Below are 23,513 nucleotides of genomic sequence, written 5' to 3'. Positions count from 1 at the left end.
ACAAGTGCTTCAATTCGCAACGTTTCTTAATTAAAAAAAAAATACTTTTTTTTCGATTTTAAAGTGCATACTCTTCCATTACTCGTGTCGAATTAATAATAAAATAATTTAATCGCATGAAAACCTAGAAATATTGAAATTTCATGTATCGATGAAAATACGAGACAACCAAGGCTTTTTTCTCGATTAAAGAATGGGTTTGGACTTGACTTTTTATTTCTATTTTTTTCCTTCGCATTTGCAGTTACTTTGTGAGGTCTCGCGAAAAGCGATACAAGCAACAACAAAAAAAAATACTGTCGAAGACAAAAGCAGGGTAAAGCAAAATTGATATATCCTGTTATATAGCGAGCCATTGTGCGCCCAATACAATGGAACATATCAAAATGTGCGTATACGCGAAATGGTTTGAAAAATCATCGGCGAGAGAAAATAAAAAGAGGAAAGAGATGCTTTCCATTTTACCTTCGCCGCTCTTTTTTTCAACATGGCCATGTAATTTTATATGCACGTATTCATTCTTCATCATCGGCATCGTTGTGTTTGTGTGTAATACTCGCGGCAACATTCACTTTCTCTCTTTTTCTTTTTTCGTTTCTGTTCCCTTTTGTAAAATGTATAGAGGCCTTCTTAAGAAGCAAATTAATTTAGCGGCCCCTAATTTCTTCTTTTTTTATAATCATTCCATTGCTCTGACTATCCACTTGCCGCTCTAAACGAATATCTATCTCGTGGGCGCTCATTTATATAAAAAAAACACAACCCCTCTCTCACTCTTCTGCATTGAAATACAAAAAAAAAAACAAAAAACGGGGAGAACGACAAAAAAAAAAACTCGAATTCAGATGAAATAGAAAAAGGTCAAATAGACGCAGATGATTGGGGAGGGAAGAAAATGGAAAGCGTTCGATATTGAAAGCTTCAATCACAGAATTTGGCTTTTCATAGTATTTTATGTTAAATGAATAATCAGCTTGAATGTATTTAAGTAAGATCATTTTTTGAAAATAATTTGTTTTACGGATTTTATCGAATTTTGGATTTTAACTTTTGAACTGAAAAATTTATATTTATACTATTACAATATTAAGAAACTTTCTATCTGTCTATTTCTGGTCAAAATAGTGTTTCTTTCGTTTTTAATGAGCCGTTCCTCATACGGATGCAAGATGTACGGATGTGTTATTTTACTGCAAATTCCTACCAATCACAATCGATCACATCAAATTACTGATAATTTCATCAATTAAACTAATTGCAATCGAAATACAATTTGGTTTTGCTGATGCGACAATATTTTTCCTCCATCCTTCATGAATTTGAGCCTAGAAGATTCAACTTTAAAATTGTTGGAGCCGGAAAAAACATTTTTTCGCGAAGCATTTTGATTGAATTTGTCCATTTTAATTTTGTTGAATACAAAGTCCTGGCTGGGCCGCCACTTAAATACTTTCATTTTCGAATTACAATTGAACAATAAATCGATTTTGTGTCAAGTTCCATCGACTCATCTCTTTAAAAAAAAAAAAAGAAAAACGAAAACTGATTCGTTCGCAGCCATCACCTAGCCATTGCGAATTTGATTGGATTCCTCTCTCGCATTAATTTGATTTGCTCGTCAGTCGAACGCGATTCATTCAATTTGCCAACACAAAACATGACCAATTCCATTGTTGGCCGAAATTGGAATGAAAGAAGAACACAAAAAAAAACATAAGTAAAATCCCTTGTTTTCCAATTCTACAATTTGCCATTCATTAAATTTGGTTGTTTGCTCCAATTTCCGACCGTTTTGTTTGCATTCAAACAATTTAAATATTTAATTTGATCAGAAGAAATCAAAAGGCCAGAAGGAATGAAAAAAGAACTTAAAAAAAACATACACACAACAACAACCATACAAAATTCAATGCGATTTTCATTAACATGTTTGCCGATGCTGAATTTGTGCTCGTTTTTAGTCCTTTTGCTCTTCTCAAGTATCCATTCGCGAAAAATACGAACAGCACACACAATCGGGCCCAAACCGATTTTGAATGGTTAATGCTAGAATGCCAAGGGGTGTACGACCAAATGAAAATATTTTATCATTTCAATTCGAATGATTTTGAAGTAATTTTCTTAATAACATTGGAATCAAGATGATAGCCATTCAAATTTTCGTTCACATTTTTCTACGATAACATAACGGCGCTCTTCAAAAGGGCAAGCAGCATAATTTTTGTTTTTGCACATAACTACTTTGAACACTCAAACAGCGTCAAAACACAGCTTTGATATAAAAAAGTGTTAAACCGAATCGCCATCCCCTTGAATCGTTGAAAAATTATCAAAAACAGTGATTCATTGGAAAAAGCTCAGGAATCCGGTTACAACCGTGGGGCTGCTGTTAAAACGCTGTATACTTGTTTATAGGCGTGGTAAAATTATGAGATTGGACACATTGTAACAATCGCATCAAAACGATTTGTAATTCAAAATTGTATTGCAAATTTGGCAAACACTGAAATACGACCACAACAACTGTTGAAAAATGTACGGTATCATAATTTAGTATGAAAGAATGCGCATATTGCGAACGAAAAAATGCCATTCGTCGAATGTTTTATCATTTCGATTTGCCGTGGTCGAAATTCGGTTGATTCTTAATTTAGCATTTCATTCCTTTCTGATGTCTGAATTTTTTGTTTGTATACTTATGCAGCGATTTTCTAATTTGACTAAACGAATTTCTCTACATTGAATAGCGAATACCATCATAATTGTTAATAAGAATGCCATTTTCTTTTCTCCTTCTCTTTTTTTGTTTGCTTGATTTTGTGGTTCGCAAAGTTTTGTTGATTTTTATCATTTTATTTGTTGAAACAAAATTGTTCGTTGCGGAAAGTTTTTAGATGCTGTGTGTAGTCTGAAGTGTCTTAAAAACCGCACAAAATGGAAAAATGAATGAAAGCGACCAATCAAAAACCATTCGCATAAGGCGTAATTTCTTACGAAACATAAACGAAAAATGGATTTTTTTTTAATTTCCTCAACCGAATCGGCCATTGCTCCTTGCATTTCATTATTTTTTTGGTTCATGCTGCCTCAGCAAACTCGGGCACACAACGAACAGTTTAAACACATGCAAATACATGTGATCATTATGCAGATAAAGAAAAAAACAGCAGCAGGTTAACAATAATCACAAAAAGTGAGAGAAGCATAGATACCGACCTATGATTTGGCGGGCATCAGAATCATGAATATCGACACAAAGCGAAAAGACGTCGTACAATAAACAAAGAAGCGACAATCGCATTAAACAAACCACAATACACAAAAAAATAATTTTGATCCAAATCCAACGGATTTCTTTTTTAACGAAGTCAACGAATCGCAAATAAATCATTTGAATGATTAATTTTGTCAATATTTTGAGCCGAATGCATGGAAAGTAACAAAGAATAACAAATTTCTGAAATTAGATGATCATTTTGATTAGTTTACCTTTTCATTTAAAATATTATGGGTGATTTCATCAATTTTCAATTGAAAATTGGGACATTTTTTTTTTGCAAACAAATCAACAAATATTTTTAGGGAAGTATGCTTAACTGATTCAAACCAAATTTATCCATCGATGATCAATTGAACGCTCACAATAAGCACAAAAATGACCAAATGATTAAACTAAGTTACAATTTACTTACAATTCCACATTTAATTTTTCTTAGATGATACCCTTCGTTTCTATATCGCAAGATGATGTTGCAAAAAGATTAATATTTGGAAATTCATCAACATGATGAACATCAACAGTAATGTACAGTAAAAGCATTTAAATAGAGTTGAACGTGATTTCTCTCTCTCTCTCTCTCTCTCTCTCTCTCTCTCTCTCTCGAACAGAATGTTGTAAAATATCGTGAAGCAATGTGAAAAGAATGAAACAAGAATAAATGGAAGCACCGTTGCAAGTGAATGTGTAGATTTGTTTGGCGTGAAGTATTTTCCAAAATAAATATCAGCGATTTAAATTTCGATTACCCTCGCGAACACCAGACTGAGCAGCAAGTGCAGATAGATGGTATTAGACCGTCGTTTTTAATTTCAAGCATAAAATTGCAATTTGAATCAAGATCGAAACAATGAAAGATTTGATCCTTTTGGCTGAACGAATCCACGAACGCATACACTTACAACACACGGAGTCAGATGTGTATAAAAAGTAAATGACGGTTTTTCCTCACTACCGCTAATTTACTGCGGCAAATGAATTCAACAGGGAGCGCGTTTTTTGTTTGGTTTCATCCGTATGTAAGCCAAGTCTTAAACAGAGTCAAACCCATATGTATCATGATGGTAGTAAAATGCATTTTTACCCCTAACATTTTTTTCTCGCTCTCTTTTTTTGTTTCGATTTGATTTTTTTTTTATCTTATAACCACACCGTTGGCATAGTCGCTCGAGCTCTGATTAGAATATGATGGTATAAATAATGTTACCCTTTATGAAATTAAGCACGTGCGCTCCATTGCTTCGACTCTATTCACGAAAAAAAAGCAACATTCATTTTGGAATAATGAGCGTTCGAGAATTTTGTCAAAATTGCGTTTATGAATATGAAAAATGAGCGAAAATCCGTTGCCAACGCATAGCGTAATCAGTAATGCAACCAGATTTTCACATCTCATATGATTCTCTCGATATGCAAATAGTATTTTGATCACGAATCGTGATTCACCATTCAATGCAAATAAATGCAAGTTTGCATAAGCAACATCATTCGCAATAAACTTATCTCACTTCCATATTTTTGTTTGGTTAATTTTTCCTGCAGTTTTTTTATGAAGGGACGCCTTCTTCGCTCAAATTTCATTTATTTCAAAAAAGAAAAAAAAAATGAAATTTTCTGTTCCATTCATTCATTTCAATTTGAATTGCATGTTTGTGGTGCTAATTAGACACCGAATATTGGGTGCGATGTATGAACGCCGTACCTGCGGAATAGATATCATTGTGTAAGCATCACAATACAAGCTCATTATAAACATCATTCCGAGTCGAAATTTTAACAAAATCATGTTTGTCATGTTGCATGTGATTCCAATTGAAGTAACAGCCGTTAAAGTTATGTGAGTGTATGCGAAATCATACTGCGATGCCTCATTTGCATATTCTCTTTATTTTTTATTTTCATCATCCCATGCATCCGATACAGATTTTCAGTACCCACATTTTTTTTTTATTTCAGTACCCACTCATAATGTAATTCAACCCGATTCTTTCTTACAGCGAGTGTTTTTCATTTCCTATTTTGAAAACCTCTCACTCTCGTGTGCCTAATCTGTATCGTTGAGTCAATTTTTTATAAGGGTAACATTTTTTTTAAATGCGTAGCGAGTTTCAATTTAGAAAGAAAAAAAGAGAGAAGACTAACTAACATTCGTTGTTGATTTTGGAATAAATTATAAATGAGAGTGTGCCTCTGTGTCTTTGCATTTAAAGGGACTTGAAAGAGAATTTATTCGTTTTCTTTATTCGTATTATGCAGTTGTACTTTCGATCAACATTATCGGTAAACAAACGCAGCCGATCCAGTTAGAGACAATTTGAAATTAAAGGCAAACACATACACCTTTTCAAATGTTTTTGGATTAATGAACACAACGGCACAAGCACACCATCTTAAATTAAATGAAGCGTTAAATAATACATCTCTTGCGCAGTATTCAATTTAATTGAATAATCATTTTCAGTGCAAAACAAGCGAAGAAAATAGAGTTTGCGCTCAATAAATTACATCTGTGGCATTAATTTTAAATTGATGCAACAAAACGCTATCGTTACAATTGTCAAAAATTAAGTCAAAGCAATCGCTAACAAATCCTTGCCTTGCTGTAATCTACAGATGTTTTTTTTTGGTAATGGTCGATGGCAAAACAAGTGCATCGCATAAGGGAAATATATTTACTTCAAAATTGAAAAATCGTTTTCCATCGGATTTGAACATTTTATTGAATTGCAAATCGTGTAAAGTAAGAAGGTTTGGTATGCGATTGGAAGAAGTTTAGTCTGATTGAACGTAGAATATATAACAATCAACCAATAAATTATGGTTGGGAAATGCCATCAAAACTTTTCCTATGTACGACGTCAATTGGGAAACGCTGCGTTTTTATTTCTGAGTATTAATTGTTTGAATTTCTTATGCAAATTACAATTTCAGAGAAAATAATCAACAGCACCAATCAATCAAGATGGATTCAATTTTTTCTTTGCTGACACTAATGATCCAGTGCTGAAAATTTCACTGTCGAAACAAACTTTATTGTAACGCTGTATTTCAAATGTTAATCAATGAGTTATTTGTTACTTTCAAAAATTCAAGTGAGGCATACTTCTTCTAAAAAGAACAAAAAAAATTGCGCCAATAATGTTAACCATGAAATCCTGGAAAAAAAAATCGTGCGTTCCCTCCACTTTGTTGCTCTCATTTTATTTCCTTCAAAATGACAGAGAATCAAACATGATTTGGTCTCATCATTGTCCCAAAGAGTTGCTGTCACCCATTTTGTGATGAAATTACATTTTTGGCGCTTAAAAGAAATACACACAATAAGAGAATGATTTTGTGAATGTTACATCCAGAGTATTGCTCAGCGCTGCTGCCATCCAGAGCATATTAAAATATCTTGCTGAGAATGCGTCGTCCGTCGCATGCGAAGGTACGTAGCAGTTTATACATCACAGCGAACAACAATACATGCATTGTTCTCTATTCAATCGTTTCAATGTTTTGAATCACCAAATCGTGAAGAGAACAATGGATTCATTCTTGTTCGCTGTGATGTATAAACTGCTACGTACGTTCGCATGCGACGGACGACGCATTCTCAGCAAGATATTTTAATATTCTGTGGATGGCAGCAGCGCTGAGCAATACTCTGGTTACATCTATAGATGTAGAGATGTAAATCGATGCAAAGACAAACAAACCATCTATAAAATAAACAAACAAAAAAACACCACTCAAATGTCCACTGGTGTATATGTAAATGTATTTGTTTCAACAGGAGATCGTTATGTGTGCAGCGTTCATTAGTATGAACTTTTGGCTTGCTTTTTTCATTTGTATACGCTTGACATTTTGAAATTCATAATTAACCGCAACGGAGCAAGCAACAACAAGTTTTGTCACACAGTCATTGTCAGAAAATGTGCAAAATTCATTGAATTCGACGAATTGTTAATAATTTAAGGAAAAGAAATTTGATTGAAAATTGTTTGTTCAAGAGAAAAATACACGGATTTCTAAAATATCAAGTTATCAATCGACATTTTGAATAGTCAAAGGTAATTTTCTTTAAGTTGTTTTTATTTGTGTATGTGATGCGCATTTTTGCCGCCATATTTTTTTGCTCTGAATTTCAAAATGATTAAAGTAAACGTTGTTAATTCTGTATTGTCATTTGAATCACAAAATTAATCTGAATCAAAATCAACATCAATAGGATTGTCATTCGCCATAATTTGATTTGATATCACATTACCACAAAATTGGCCGATTTTTTAACGAAAAAATTCAAAATTGGATAGCAAAATGAAACTTCGTAAGCGGTAAAGTTTATCGATACATTCAATTTGAGAGCCCACAAAAAAAATGGTGTTGAATCATTTTATACATTTTCACAGAACTCGTGTGTCGACAAAAGTCGAAAATATGAAGGACGAACCGTTGCCAGCAAAGCGAGCGCGTCGTAGTAAAACACAAAATGAACCACCAACTCAGCGACCACGTCAAACGCGTTATATGCTTCGCAACCGAAACAATGAAAAATACGCAGCCAAAAGTGCCGAACCAACTCAAATGAATTTGAATCTATTGGATTTAAACGATGACTGTTTGTTACACATTCTCCAAAACATGTGCCCAACACAATTGTGTAATATGGCCGAAACATGCAAACGCCTTCAAGCAATGGCACGGTATGCATTCCGGTTGAAATATAAACGATTGGATTTGAAAACATCACAAGGAATGAATGCCATCAAACGATTGCTGAAAAATTTTGGTGGTCAAACGTCAACACTCCAAATCGTGCATTCAAATTCTTGTCATACAAGTCTTCATTGCAACTGCACACTTGGAAAATCGAAAAAGTTGCTAACGTGGATTGTTCGGTACTGTCGCCAAAACTTGGTTGACCTCACATTGAAAGGATTCCGCATAGAATCAGATATGATGAATAAAGCCAAAGAGCGATTCGCATCGTTGGAAACGTTGACACTTGATACTTGCATACTTTTTGATTGCACTCTCAATGCGTGTAAGGAAAGTCTTCAAGTTTTACATTTGGACGATGTAGTTTTTTACAGTTCGAGTGGATTCAAACAAATCTATCGTCCACTGCTTGCTTTCATCAGAACGGCCAAAGTTCTATGCGAATTGTCGATAACTGGATGCCATGATGTACCGATGACGGTATTTGCTGCGATCAGCAAATTGTCAAATCTCAAAACGTTGCGGCTCAATGGCAATACTATTGTGTCGGAAACACAATTCGATCAGCAAATGCCTCAGTTCAGTGCAATGCAAAATTTAACAACATTCAATTTTGATTTGTTCGGACATTCGGCATTTCAAATCGTTCATGGTTTGGTCGCAAACAACGTTGCAATTGAACATTTAGAACTGCACAACTGCCCATTGGACAATGGAACAATCGAACAAATTTGTCAAATGCAAAGCATCAAGGTGAGTTGAAAGGATCGAGAATATTGCACGGCATCAAGGAATGAATGAGAACAAACATGTTTTTTAAAATTTTATTTCCATAGAATCTTTCATTGGACCGTTTGAACAACGAGAACATTCTGCGCTTAGGCTCCGAATTGAAGCAACTGATGAAATTTTTCATTTCGTCTTGTAATATTGTTACACCCGAAGGACTCACAGCAATGCTGCGTCAAGCCAAACGACTCGAATATTTGGAAGTAAATATGCCAAATTTCGTATTTTCACTGAATACTTACGAGAACATGCTGCATATTATGAAAAGACGCAAAGAACAACGCAAATTGGACTTTGTATTTCACACCTATGGGGACGAACAATGGGATTCAGTCGATGTTTTGGAAGAAAACGAAAAGTGGCTCAGCGTAAATGAGTGCGTGCACTTTTTCCGGCTTATTCTTTTGATTTAAAATTCAAACGAATTTCATTCCATTTTCAACACATTCACAACGGAAAAACAACCGATTTAACCAGACATCAACAAATGTCGCGATTAATTTGAAAAAAAAAAGAAAAAAAACAAAAAAAAAAATAGAAATTACAGTTATACACATTCAATTACGTTACACATATGTGTTATTACCGTATTAGAATCGTTTTCATTACTTTCGTTAATTATTTGTAAAACGAAAGATCCATTTGGGTTACTTAATATCCACCTGTGGAGCCCAATTCTCAAAATGACTCAATTTTATATCTTACTTGCGTATTTTATGAAATCCTTACACAATCAACATTTAGGTTAACTTGAATTTCCTAAAGAAATTACTCAATTCAATCAGTGTAGACTTCTGACAAAAAACTTACCTTTGATCAAATATGAAAAAATCACCATTAATGCAACTAATTTAAAAAAAGAGTTGAATTCTATTTCTATTTGTCATTGTTTTATAACCGTTTCATAATAAAAATGCAAAACCTAGTTAATTTTTCCAGCGTGTTAATTTATTTTCGATGCAAATGCAGTTTTTAAAAACAAAATCATAAAGAAAAGCGTACAAAAGCCAGTTTGTTCATGTGAAAATATCACCAAAAAAGGTCACCTATGAGCCATTATTCTGAGATGCAATATATTCGTTATATTTTTTCTCTTGGACAATTTGTAATTTTTCCAATTTTTTAGTGAGACCTTTGCTAATCTTTTCACCTTTTACATCTAACGTTGGTATTCCGCGTTCATCGAATGCTGAATACTTGTCGGTTTCATTGAGAAACATTTCCTTGGGATTGATTTTACGTTGGGTTTCAAGTGCGGCCGCAGCAGCAGCAGCTTCTTGGCGTTTTTTCTCTTTCAGAGCCTGCTTTTCGGCTTCGGCCTTTTTCTTTTCATCACGTTCTTTCAGTAGTGTATCGCGATCAACTAATTTTATTGAAGCGGCTGCACCTTCCCGATCCTCCAATCGAACACCCAAATTAGGCAAAATATCATCACGCAGAGCATCGCATATGTTCAAAATTTCCGTACATTTTTGACTACGAGCCACTTCACGCACTGAATTACGGAACTCGGCCAACGCACTGAGATATGGCATAACTGTCTCCTCGGTCTGAAAATAAATACAAAGAACAATGAAAACATTAAACACGAACTATTAACGAAACCAAATTCAATATCTTTAAAGCACTTACATCTCCCGATTTTCCCGAATCGACAGGAAATCCGATACCACCACGTGGTCCTGTGACAACACCAAAAATATGTAAAATATCTGTGACATATGTGGCGATTCGTTTCAGCAATAGAATATTCAATGATCCGGCAACCGAGCTATTATCTCGAATGTATACATTACAAAGACCAATCAAATCACGAATCACATCCAAAACGGTACGTGTGTCAATATTGTCGCACAACGCTAAATGAATCGATTTTTTGGCATCGTTAAACTTAATTTGTAAGTCATTCGATACTTTTGTCCACAATTGAAATATGCTATCAGGCTTCTCATCGTTTTGCGATCGGCGCAACAGATCTTTTACATTCAAAAAGAATTCCTACCAAAAGAAAAACATATCATTTGATGAAGTTGAATCGAAAATTTGAAAAATCGTTGATAAAAAAATACGAACATTTAAAAATTTCTTGTACTGAGTAGCCATTTCCATCGTATTATCCGAATAGTCAAGTGTATCTTTCCATGAATGAAGTAGAAATACTAAACGAAGGTCACAAGCCGAATTCTTGGTCAGTGCTTGTTGAATGGTGATGAAATTTTTCAATGATTTTGACATCTTACATCCGGATATGGTCAAGTGACCGGTGTGCAAGAAGTAATTCACCCACGATGCATTGTCGAAGTAAGCCTGAAAGTAGATTTTTTTTTTCTCAATAAGTATGGATGAATCTTTTGTTCAGAGAAAGTTTTAATTCTCACTTCACTTTGTGCCAATTCGTTGTCGTGATGTGGAAATTTCAAATCGACACCGCCCGTATGAATGTCCAATGTATCACCGCAAATATCGGATGCCATAACCGAGCATTCGATGTGCCAACCAGGTCTGCCGTTACCCCATGGGCTTGTCCACCACGGTTCACCTGGTTTACTTGTCTTCCACAGTGCAAAATCATTTGGTGATCGTTTTTCACTCAAACGATCCTCTGATATGCATAAATCACCTTCACCTTCTTGCAATGATTTTGTATCGCCATAAGCTTCTGGCACCAATTTTGCATAATGATGATGTTCGGCCGCATCAAATTTTGAAACATCAAAGTAAACCGAACCGTTCGATTCATACGCCAATCCATTGGAAATAATCTTTTCAATAAATACAACAATTTGAGGAACATATTCACTAACTCGCGTTAAAACATCTGGTGGCAAAATCTAAAACATGAAACAAAATCATTTTTATATCATTACAATTTTTGCAATTGATTGAAATCGTGATTTGATCATTTTCTATTTACGTTCAATGCATTCATGTCTTTATGGAATTCATTTTCCCAGAATCTTGGCAGTGATTCAAAAATTGAATTTTCGGTGACTGTTGAACCATATTTCTTGTCCAACCAGTCGGACAATGCATCTTTGGATTGTTGAAGGAAATTCGTACGGGCCGTTTCAATCGCTTTGGCATCGCCGGATTTTACGGCTTCTTGCAGAACTACATTTGCCTCGGTGATTCTGAAATCCAAACATGTATTACTTTACAGCTTTCTACAACCAGACGAGACTTATATTTTGATTGTGAAAAAGTATTAAAAAAAAACACATGACCAAATTCGGGCGAGTCACAAAAGAATGTGAAACATAATAAAAAAAATTGATGTCAAACAAAAACATGAATTATTTTCAATGAGAGTTTCATTGTATTCTTTTCATTATTTACTTACTGATTTAACGTACGAGCGAGCATTATTTTCTTATCCGGGTCGGTGTTCTTTGCAATGACATCATTCAATTGATCTAATACTTGTTTGTGATCTTCGAGAATTTGCTCAAGGTTAGCCGATGCTTCAACATAACGTTCATAAAGCCAATTTTGACGAGCACGTTTGATAATTTTGTCATCGATATCAGTGATATTCATCACATAAAGCACATTATATCCGAAGTAATTGTTCAGCACACGACGTAGAATATCAAATGAAATGTATGATCTGCAATTAAGTTTATGAAGAAAAATACATTCATAAACATTGTATTCGATTTATAATTTACCTTGCATGACCCATATGTGATGCATCGTAAACGGTTGGTCCACAGCTGTACCATGTTACATTATTACCATTTGCTGGTATGAACACCTCTTTTTGCCGGGTCAAACTGTTGAACAACCGTAATTTTGGTTCATTTTGTGATGGTGTCGGTGCTTGCCACGTTGGTTGACTTCGTTTTGACATCTTTTTCAACGCTGAAAATCGCTTATGTTAAATTAATGTTGGCGAACAAATGTACGTAGTCTTTGTCCAAACGCACAATGTAAACAATTTTGTCTACCTTTTGTGAAATGCTTGTGTATTAATCAACTATAAAAGAAATCGTTCGCGGATGGCACGATGTAAATATACAACTGAATCGAACAATGGATTTGTAAGTCGGCTGTCACTTTGCATCATCCCATTCAAAATCTCTTACTGGAATTGCGAATGATTCACACGCGGTGTCATTCGTATTCTCTGTGGGCATGGCGCAATGTAAAATAAATCCAAAAGATGGCGTCACATGCAAATTAAACTGTGTCACGCGTGATTTTCATAGAATTTATAAAAAAAATTATTCAATTTATGGGAATAATATAGTCGACATTTTTCTATTTTGCAAATAAAAATATTTTCTTTTTGAATTTTATTTGAAATTATTTTTGTCTTTTTTCTTAAACTCAATTCAATCAAACAAAATGAAATGATGGTGCACGTTTGCACTGCTATACCAGCGCAGCGGCACATTTCAAAATGTATGTAAAATGTTTGTGTGTGCGTGTGTACTAATGACATTTCATCAAGACAATTCAACTCACCGCATTTTAGATAGAGTGCTACGTGTTTTTGGTGTGTTACATTCGACAAGATTTGCACGCTGAATACAAATACAAAACACACAATACAAAGTGAAAAAATTCCATTTTATTTGTGAGCATCGGTTCTGAAATTCATTTAAATCAGCCAAAATGCATGGTCCAGCCGTATTTATAGATCTTACATTCGAAGATCAGGTAAATAAAATACTATAACAAAAAATGCAGACTACTTAATGCTGTGTATAACCTCAATTCATAAAAATCACGAAACTCAATTTGATTTATTTTCAATTTACTTGAATTCCAGGCACAAGAGTTGCGACGATTCTTCAAGAGTTTGGGAGCCGAAATTTCGGAAGAAAAATCCAATAAAGGCATTGAAGATGATTTACACAAAATCATTGGAGTATGTGATGTTTGCTTCAAAGACGGCGATCCAGCCGATATCGATGGCATAATGAACAGCATCGTCTCAATCATGGTTTCGGTGAGTTGTGTCCCTTTTTTCCCTTCCTTTACATTAAATTCCAAATGAATGGCAAAAAACAACACAAATAATGTTGAATTGTTAATTTTCAGATTTCATTGGAGCGTGGTGAAAATATTGTGTTGGCATTCTGCGAAAAGCTAACAAAAGCAACCGAACTTCCATTGATCAAAGTGTGCCTCCAATCGTATGTATCGAAATTGTTTTTATTTTTTGGTTTTAACATTGGCCGTTTGCATTGAATTAAATATATTTCTATTTCTCTTTTGTTCTTTGTCAAACAGTTTGTGGCGTTTGTTCAATCACTTGGAACTAACATCTCCACTTCGCTATCATGTTTACTATCATTTGGTGCAGGTGGCCAAGCAATGCGATCAAGTACGCGAAGTGTTCACTGGTGTTGATCAATTGAAATCTCAATTTGTTCAATGTCCACCATCGAATGAACAAATGCAAAAATTGTATCGTCTGTTGCACGATGTGCTTAAGGATACAAACAGCGAATTGGCCGCTAAAGTGATGATTGAATTGTTGGGCACTTATACCGCTGAAAATGCATCCGTTGCACGTGAAGATGCAATGAAATGCATTGTTACCGCTTTGGCCGATCCAAATACATTTTTATTGGATCCATTGTTGTCACTAAAGCCGGTTCGTTTTCTCGAAGGTGAACTTATCCATGATCTATTGTCGGTGTTTGTATCAGAAAATTTAGCCGCCTATATTCAATTTTATCAAAATCACAAGGAATTTGTGAATTCGCAAGGGCTCAACCATGAACAAAATATGAAGAAAATGCGATTATTGTCATTCATGCAATTGGCCGAAAGCAATCCGGAATTGACATTCGAACAATTACAAAAGGAACTGCAAATTAACGAAGATGAAGTCGAACCATTTATTATTGAAGTATTAAAGACGAAATTGGTGCGCGCTCGTATGGATCAAAAGGCACGCAAAGTACACATTTCCAGCACGATGCATCGAACATTTGGCAAACCACAATGGATGCAATTACATGATCTATTGCGCGCATGGAAATCCAATTTACAAATTGTTCAAGAAGGCATGAAACAAGTAGCAGACACACAAGCCGGTTTATTGCATAAACAACAAAAAAATAACTAAACAATTTATAAATCGAACTCACGATTTTATAATACAAAAATAATAATAAAAAAATTTCACCATAAATTAAATTACGATTCATTTCACAATACGAACTATTATTGAGGAATTTGATAATGCCAATAAAAACAGAGATACGATGGAGATTGATGCGTTTTATTTCAAAACAAATTTATATTTCGTTTTTTTGGACAATTCTTGATTTTTACCTAAAATATTATATAATTATATTATCAATTTGAAAATGTCTCATTTTTCAGACAAATTGTTTTATATATTTTGCTATATGACAAGCAAAAAGAGCTTTAATAATTGATTGCCCGAGAATGAAAGAGAGACTTCTATTCACAACTTATTGAAATGTAACACCACCATACAAAAAGTGCTGACTGTTAGAATATTTTGTATGGCGGTGTTACATTTCAATAAGTTGTGAATAGAAGTCTCTCTTTCATTCTCGGACATTCAGTTCTAAAATGTTACAAATTACTGAAAAATAAAGACCAAAAAAGGTCCTCACTTTGTCCCTCTAAAATCAACTCAAAAAAGCATTTCGACACACTTTTCCGCTCAAAACCCTGGCAAACAAAAGGAATTTTCGAAAAGCCTATTCTTCGTTTGTGTCAAAAGTGAAAACCAAAAAAAGTGGATTTGGACACTGGTCAGAAGCTATGTTCTATTGGAATTTGGTTATTCGACAATAATTTCCTGACAAATAAATTTCTGATACGTTTTTATTTATACTTACAAATATACAAATTATATTTTTGATCAGCTGAAAAATAAGTGAAATAAATGTACAAGTCCAATTTTAAAATCGAATAAATTTATTTTTTATTTCAAAATATTTCTTCTTTTTTTTCTTTATAAAAAAATGTTTACATTCGTTATTCGTAATGGGTGTAAAATGTTCAACAAATTTCTCGTAATTCATAAAAATAAAATGAAAAAATGAAGAAAATCCAAAACAAAATGAAAATAAAAACCAACAGAACATTGCACTACGGCGATGTGTCGATGTTTTCATTAAATATATGTATATCAAATAGCCGAATTCAAAGTTTTAAAAAATTGGAATAAGCATTTATTTATTAGCACTGTAAATGATGACCGAAAGAACTGAATCGAATACACTATATGCTATTATTTATGAATGATTTTAAACTCATTTCAGCAAAAATCATGTCAATGTGATGAAGAATTGAGTTGAGATGGATATTGTGGTGACGATTTTGATACGAACACTGTTTAAATGTTCTGAATCGTTCGAATTCCATCTGAATGAATCACTTTTAACGAATTTTCATTTTTAGTTTTTGCATTTAGTATAATAGTTTTCTTTTTTAGATTTGTACTTTCTTTGTTTTATTTTGTTTAAATAGTTGATGGCTCCAGACTGGGGTTAAATATTTTTTTTTTTTGTTTTTTTTTTGTTTTTTATTTTGGAAATGTGAATGTCACTTACCCGTTTTATTTTCATTTTACAGTGCTCAAACACTATGAGCACTGTACATGTATGCGACGCGGTCTTTAAACTCGCGAGCAAAACATTGTTTAAATAAAATTACTTTTTTGGTCGCCTCGTTTGATATACCAAATTGAATGGTACTTATAAATTCATGCATCTCTTGTATAATTCGATGGTATTGTTTTCCTTTTATAGAAATCCGTGTCCATGCAAGAGACATATTGTGTACATAAAAAAATCGTCTCAATTCCCGCAGTGTTTCACCTCCTAATCGAAATTATCTGCGAAGATAGAAAATGATGTGCTCCATTTAATGGATGAAATTTTTTCGTTTAAAATTTTGACAACGAAATCTTTGTTTTAAAGATATGTCCCATTTTATATGTTTATCGCGATAGAAAACGAGATGGTCTTTTTTTTAATAATAATCAAAGCACAACAAAATTCTATTTTGCAAATAGACTCAAACACATTAAGCTCATTCAGTTGAAATTGAGTATAGAAACCTGTTTATTTACACCGACAAATGCTTGTATTCGCATTGTTTATCCTCACATCTCCCCATCAAATCGTATGGACACACTATCGCATTCCGATCGGCAACACTAAATCGCAAAACATAATTTTAAAAAAAGAAATACACATCATGAACCATGGTTCCACTTTTTTTTCGACCGACGATCAACTTATGACACGATACACACCTCAGCTCCTCCTTCGCGTTTGTACAATTTTGCATATGGTCCAATGGTGAATCGTATTTGCCACAAATTGCTTCACTGTCCGTCACATTTACTTCCATCATCATGATCGGTGCCTGCGATTATCAGAAGCAGAAATGTAATCACCAAAAAAACAGTTGAATTTTTTTTTTGCTATTTGAATTCAGGTTAGTAGGATTATTTATCCTCTGTTCTGGAAAAAAGTAATTGCAAAAATATTTAACAAAAACGTAAAAATAAGAAGATGTAAGTAACTGTAAGATTATCTGGTGATGACGGTTGCTCATCGGCTTCGACCGTTTCGCATTCATTGTTTTGGTTAAATTGTAATTCCGGTTCATTCTGGTCGACTTCTTTCTCTTGTTCTTTTTGTTCTGGTTCATTTCTCATTATTTCTACATTTTCTTTGGGATTTTCAATTTTTGTTTCGGTTTCACTCTCAGGTTGACACGTTTTTTCATCACTTTTTGATACCTTGATATTTGGAAAATAAAGAAATTAAAATAATTAGAAAAAGCGCTTCATCAAAATAAATTTTTTCAAAAAAGATGGATAGAATGTCATCAAAATGATAAAATCCACTCACCACATCCACTTCCATTTCAACGTGTTCTATTTTCTGAGTAACTTGAGTGTCTAAGCTAATTGGTTCGCATATAATTTCGATTTCTTTATTTTTTTCAACGTTAGAATTAAGTGACACATTGATTTTGTTGTCATCAAATTTTGCTGGCGAACTTGTAGCCATAGTTGGTTTTGATGTTTTTACAGTGTCTTCTTTTTTCTGTACCGGATTACTGCTTTGCAGTGATGGTATTGAAGCATTTTCAATCACTTTTTTCGTTGCGACTTCTTTTTTTGCTAATTCGGATAATTTGGTCGGTTGTTTGACAGGTTGTGTTTCAGGCATCTTTTGTCCCAATAATTTCATTTTATTTTTTTCAAGAGCGATTTGCTTTAGTTTTTCTTTAATTTCGGCTGCTTTTTCACACTGAATTCTGTACCATAGATTTATAATATTAGCAAAAATGTACAACTTTTTTTTTTAAATTTAATTAGAAAAAAATGAAAAATAAATTATCCAATACTTGTCTCAAATTATCATTTCAAGGACTTGGATTTAATAGAATTCGCTCAGAATTTGGTTTTAATTTCATTTCTTTTCATCATTTGCACTCTAAACTTACTTGTAATCTGGTCCATTGACAATGTTTCCGACACGATTGCAGAGACTTTCCAATTTCAACATCATTGAACGATCCGCTGTGATTGCCTTCTCCGTGGCCGCTATAGATGGATAGAAACTTTTGGTCACTGTTTTTTGTTGTGTTAATTTTTTTTCAACAAGTATTGTTTGTCGCCTCAGATTATCTAAAACATCTTCGAGTTTTTGTTGTTTTCTCGTTTCAAGATGCGTCCGACATGTCAATCGATGTAATTTTGTAAGACCGTTTAAATATTGTTCCCTGGATAAGACATCAAAAATATTACCGTCTTTTTTCGGATTTCTGTTGACTAAAAAGTGTTTAATAATAGAAATAAATGCATACCCGTAATTTTTGTATCGAACGACATAGTTGGCTAAAGTAGTGGCCGTCATAGTGGGCGCCTTTTTAGTAATTGTATTGCCAGTCGATGGAACTGGTTTTGATTGGGTGGTGAGAACAATATCAGCAGAAGTAGATGCAACCGTTTGCTCTGGTGGTGTAGCTATTTGCATTGGAGTCGTTGATGTTGTTGCAGCACTTTTTACTGTTGATATTTTGGCATTGGCATCTGTTGCTTGTGCCATTGCATTTTTCACCAATACCTTTTTCGCCAGCGAAGTGACTGTTGGAGTTTTAGTTGTTGATACTTTGATCACCGTTGGTATTTTGATCACTTCAACCGGTGATTTTGTAACATCTTCCAATTCCGATGTTTTATTTGTTTGAATAAAGCGATTGTCATTTTGAACAACAACTGTCAAACTCGGGAAATTCGATTCCGGTTTACTCGTTGGTACGTTCACGCTTGTTATAGACGTTTGTCGTTTTCGTGATTTTTGATCCTTTTGTTTTTCCAACAATTTTATACGATTCTGCAAACGATGATACTCCATTTGGCTTGACAATGGCAAAAGAGCAACCGCTTTTGGTGGTTCGACATTCTGTGTAATCCAAATGAATCAAACAGAAATAAATTAAATTTTCTTAAATTATTTATTTTATTCTTTTTTAGTTATTAAAAGACCTTTTACCTGTGTTTTTGGGGTAGAATTTGTAGTTTTTTCGACTGTTTCATTATTTGGAGATGCTGGTAACTTGACTGATGGCTTGGTTTCTTGCTTGGTGGTGGTGCTTTCTCGGAAAATTTGCAAGTAATGATCAAGTCGAGATTGGAATGCGTTATTCACGTCATTTGATTGTGATGTCGAGTCGTTATCAGTCTGTTTATTAGTCGATTTATCATCATAATCCGTGTCATCGGTAGATGAATCGTCTTGTAGAGATATGATAAGTTTTTTCACCGGTTTTGCCGTCCAGTTTGTAATAATCGGTGACGCCGTTGACTTTCTGATTGACTCGATTTTATTTAAATTCGTTGTCGTATTTATTGTTGGCGGTATTTTTGTTAATACGGATGTGGCCAAACTTAATGGTTGTTCAATGGGTTTTGGTTTTGCCTTTGGTTTTGTGACTACATTTTGTTTTGTCACTGGGCCAGGCTCAACGATTTTTGTTAAAATTTCTTTTGTTGGTCGAGCTACTTTTGTCGGTATCGCTATAACTACGTTCATCTTTTTCGCATCACTTTTATCCACTTGCGGTACAGCCAATTTATCAATTTTTTGAACAATATCACTAGGCATCGTAGATACCGTTTCTTCAGCATTTTGAACGGGCGTAATATTTTGAAGTGATTTTAATGGCACAACAGCCGGTGTTTCAATTACAATTTTGGAATTGCGTGCATCGTTTTCATTTTTATCGAGTTGATTATTTACAGCAGTCTTTTGAATTTCATTGTGATCACAGTTTTGCATCAGTTTGTCGTCGACTTGTTCGCTTTGTTTTGAACCCAACTGAACGCTGGCCGACTTAACTGGGTCCGTCGCTGGAACAACTGTTGTCGTTGTAGTCATTGTCGTCGCAGACGCCGTTGCTGCTGCTGCCGCTGCAGCTGCCAATTTATTTTGCTGATTATTTTTCAGTCGTTTAAGTGCTTCGCGAAGGTTAAGTGCTAACTTTGGCATATCATCGCATTTATCTTGATTGGATGGAATTTTATCAGTTTTGGGTAACGTTTTCGTTACAGTTGAATCATTTGTTGATTCCTTCAAAATGGCCGATTTTTTACCCTTGGACGAAAGCAATAGACTTCGTAGACAATCCTCTTCTAACGAATCATCATTACTATTTTCTTTTGTCACATTTTTTCCGATCGCATCAATCGTACCATTTGAACTGGGCGTATTTGTGCTACGCATTTGTTCAATCAATTGGGCACGTAATTCTTCCTCATTATCCGCATTGACAGCATTATTCTCTTTTGAATCCGATTGAAACGGTGTTGGTATTCGATTTTCAATCGTCACTGCTTCGTTTGGTATTGTATCGAAAATTGATGAAAATGCAGATTGTGATTGGATGTCAAATGGTTGATTTAATGCTGCAGTGGCCGAATCAATGTCCATGTATGTTGGATTGCTTGGATTAATTGGCACTGGAATATGAACCGTGCCCCAATCAATGAATTGTTCATACGGTGGAAATTGTTGTGGTTTTTCATAGCTAAAAATGGGACTCTTTGAATTCTCATTGCTGCTGGCCAAATCCATGTCCATTGGTTGATACTGATTACCCGGCGAGCTAATTGGACTAATATCCATATTATTATTATCTGAATCGATGCAATCATTGCTACATTGTTCACCAGTTTCATCGGCCACCAAAACCACACTATCGGTTGGTGAATACGGTCGAACAACTTGTTCAATCAATTGAGTTGCCAATTGTTTTCGCTTTCTGGCTTCATGTTTTTTCAAAACGGCCGATTTCAATGCGATTAAACGTAGCTCTTGTTCTTCCAATGACATCACTTCATCCTCTTCGATTTGAATATCATTCTCATTGTTATTATCTTGATTTGGTGGAATTTTCGTTCGTGATGAATCAATTCGGTCTCGTTCGATTCGTTTACGTTTTGATGGCATAGTTTCTCGTGATCGTGTTCGTTTTCGGCGTTCGGGACTTCGTATAGTTTTTCGCTTTCGATGTTTACTTGATGATGCTGATATGGTTTTTTTGCCATCGTCCAATGTAACATGATTTTGTATTGCGGACAATTTATGTGATAATGTACTCGAATTTACTGAACGATTCGACGGTTCTATGATATTCAATGCCATTTTTAATTCTTCGCGATTTCGTAATAATTCATCTTCTGAATCGCTTGAGTATTTTCCACGGGCCGTTTTGCGATCTTCGTATTTGTGGCTTGTACGTTTTTTTCGGCCAATTATTACATCGATTGGATAACACTCGGCATCGGTGCAACGACGCTTACCATGTGCTATACATCGTTCTTTTTCATTCACAACGGAACGTTGTTTGCGACGACTTTGACGTTTTTCCTTTTTTGTTCGATGCGATCGACCACCATATTTGCTGCTGTCAAACACACTCGATAATTCATTTTCAATATTAACGACTTGTGCCTCATCCGATGATATGTTTTCAACATGTGACAATGAAAGTGTTTTATAATTTGAAGCGGAAGACAATGATGCATTTGATTTTGTATGATTTGAACGAATGATTGTTGGTGATTTGTAGTAATTTGGCGACCGTCGATATCCTATTGATTTTTGAGCGGGAGGAAAAATTTCAACAAAAAAATTTAAGTGATTTTTTGTTCATTTGATTTAACGAATTGAGAGGTGTTGAGACGATGAAATTAAAAAAAAATGTTGTAGTCGACCGAGTATATTTCCACGTACATTTGATTTCATATTAAAAAATCGCATCATAATTTAAATTTCACGTCGAAAAAATGCAATACAATAGAAACTGGAGAAAGTAATCAACAAATTCGTGTCATAGTCGTTTTTTTTTTGTTTGAATAAATTAAAATTCACTGAAGGAATTGATTACGTTATCATATTTACATAATTATGTTATTTAACTTTGGCATACATTTGTTACTTCTTTTTTTCTCAATCTATTGAGCTCAAACTCACCATAGTCAATGCCTCCTCGAGCGGAAATTGATGCAATTTTTTCCAATTCACGATTTTTCGCTTCGAGTGCTTCGATTTTCTGTCGCAGAGAGACTTCCTCTTCAGATGAAATGGCTTCATATTCAAAATCTTCGTCCGAATTAATGATTTCACCTTCTTCACGTTCTCCATCGTCAATGATGACAATTGTTTCGGGCTGGATTGGATATTGTTAAAATTTTGATTACCATTTTTGCAGACGTTTTATTGAATTGTGACGCTGTGTGTGAACAAACAAACCTCTTGTGAAACCGGTGATGTAAGATTGATAATCTCGTCCGTTGATTTTGAATCATCGATGGTGGAATTAATCGATGGAATATTTGCAATTGGATCGGTTTTTGTTGTATCATTTGTTGAAATTGTTGTTGCCGTTTTGGCTGGTATTGCATCCAGTACATGTTGACCATTGAATTTTATAAATTCTTTGTTATATGTGGGTTTAATCTCGCTTTCCATACTTCCAGCTTCAAAATCGCATGAAATGCCCATAATTTTTGTAGATCGAATACACACCACTCACCATATCAAAATTCAATTGATTGCTTGCACATGAACTTAACCGATACTGGAATATAATCGTTGAAACATGCAACAAGCGTATCGATCGTGCCAATAATATTCAATGTGTGGTTGTTATTGTTGAGTACGCGTGCACACTTTTTACACTTTTCAAAAAGGCAACTAAACTACTTGAATGACCTCCGTATGTTGTAAAAACAAATGTAAAATTCTACGTCTCTAAACATTCGATGCATGTGATACGATTTTGAAAAACCAACAAAAACAAAAATTGGTGCTAAACACAAATTAAAAAAAAAAAAAATCAAAGTTAACTATGTAAAATTGCACGAACCAAAAAAAAAAAAATAAACGTAATTTTGAAATTAAATTCAAAAACTAAAGAAATTCAAAATTAAAAATTTATTCGATATTCGCATTTGAATACACATAATCCAATTTTATTTTTATGGCCTTTGTATACTTCAAAGAAAAAAATGGACACATTACAAATGCAACTTGCAATTTATTCAGCGAATGTTATTTCTCTTTGGCAGCTTTGCTCACTATTTTATTATCAATTTCGAATATAGATCGAATATGGTTCGGCGCTTAAACAATGTTTTATTTTATGAACATTGTGAAATTCAATGGAAATGTGCTGATACAAGGCATTCTTCACTTTATACGAACTTATGAAATGTCAA

The 23,513-nt window shown here is 34.2% G+C and overlaps 4 protein-coding genes across 5 annotated transcripts; 2 read left to right on the top strand and 2 right to left on the bottom strand.

The window, feature by feature from the left end:
* Nucleotides 1-7,143: 7,143 nt before the first annotated feature.
* LOC116345392 lies at nucleotides 7,144-9,641 on the top strand. The gene is made up of 4 exons (XM_031774702.1): nucleotides 7,144-7,335; nucleotides 7,494-7,599; nucleotides 7,675-8,737; nucleotides 8,821-9,641. Exons 2-4 carry the CDS (start codon nucleotides 7,583-7,585, stop codon nucleotides 9,184-9,186), a joined length of 1,446 nt encoding a protein of 481 aa, XP_031630562.1. The 5' UTR covers nucleotides 7,144-7,335; nucleotides 7,494-7,582; the 3' UTR covers nucleotides 9,187-9,641.
* A 55-nt stretch (nucleotides 9,642-9,696) lies between these two features.
* Nucleotides 9,697-12,850, bottom strand: LOC116345386 (cysteine--tRNA ligase, cytoplasmic). 2 transcript variants are annotated; one of them, XM_031774693.1, is made up of 8 exons: nucleotides 12,721-12,850; nucleotides 12,442-12,634; nucleotides 12,114-12,380; nucleotides 11,688-11,904; nucleotides 11,152-11,604; nucleotides 10,847-11,080; nucleotides 10,406-10,771; nucleotides 9,697-10,323 (listed from the first exon to the last, which is right to left on the bottom strand). In XM_031774693.1, the coding sequence occupies exons 2-8, from the start codon at nucleotides 12,621-12,623 to the stop codon at nucleotides 9,820-9,822; spliced, it is 2,223 nt and encodes a 740-aa protein (XP_031630553.1). In that variant the 5' UTR covers nucleotides 12,624-12,634; nucleotides 12,721-12,850; the 3' UTR covers nucleotides 9,697-9,819. The 2 variants fall into 2 exon arrangements, with proteins under 2 accessions (XP_031630553.1, XP_031630551.1); XM_031774691.1 differs by having other exon boundaries at nucleotides 12,442-12,850.
* A 375-nt stretch (nucleotides 12,851-13,225) lies between these two features.
* Nucleotides 13,226-15,001, top strand: LOC116345394 (eukaryotic translation initiation factor 3 subunit M). The gene is made up of 4 exons (XM_031774706.1): nucleotides 13,226-13,435; nucleotides 13,548-13,727; nucleotides 13,820-13,914; nucleotides 14,012-15,001. Exons 1-4 carry the CDS (start codon nucleotides 13,391-13,393, stop codon nucleotides 14,853-14,855), a joined length of 1,164 nt encoding a protein of 387 aa, XP_031630566.1. The 5' UTR covers nucleotides 13,226-13,390; the 3' UTR covers nucleotides 14,856-15,001.
* A 1,251-nt stretch (nucleotides 15,002-16,252) lies between these two features.
* Nucleotides 16,253-23,513, bottom strand: LOC116345385. The gene is made up of 11 exons (XM_031774690.1): nucleotides 23,317-23,513; nucleotides 22,546-23,104; nucleotides 22,267-22,462; nucleotides 19,285-21,884; nucleotides 18,596-19,194; nucleotides 18,233-18,511; nucleotides 17,632-18,043; nucleotides 17,301-17,519; nucleotides 17,028-17,140; nucleotides 16,830-16,928; nucleotides 16,253-16,604 (listed from the first exon to the last, which is right to left on the bottom strand). The coding sequence occupies exons 2-10, from the start codon at nucleotides 22,795-22,797 to the stop codon at nucleotides 16,838-16,840; spliced, it is 4,761 nt and encodes a 1,586-aa protein (XP_031630550.1). The 5' UTR covers nucleotides 22,798-23,104; nucleotides 23,317-23,513; the 3' UTR covers nucleotides 16,253-16,604; nucleotides 16,830-16,837.

The sequence above is a fragment of the Contarinia nasturtii genome, unplaced genomic scaffold, assembly GCF_009176525.2.
Source record: "Contarinia nasturtii isolate CC-2019 unplaced genomic scaffold, AAFC_CNas_1.1 Cnas_scaffold_1240, whole genome shotgun sequence".
Lineage (NCBI taxonomy): Eukaryota > Metazoa > Arthropoda > Insecta > Diptera > Cecidomyiidae > Contarinia > Contarinia nasturtii.
The sequence above is the reverse complement of the archived record's forward strand: the minus strand, read 5'-3'. Positions and strand labels throughout refer to the sequence as shown.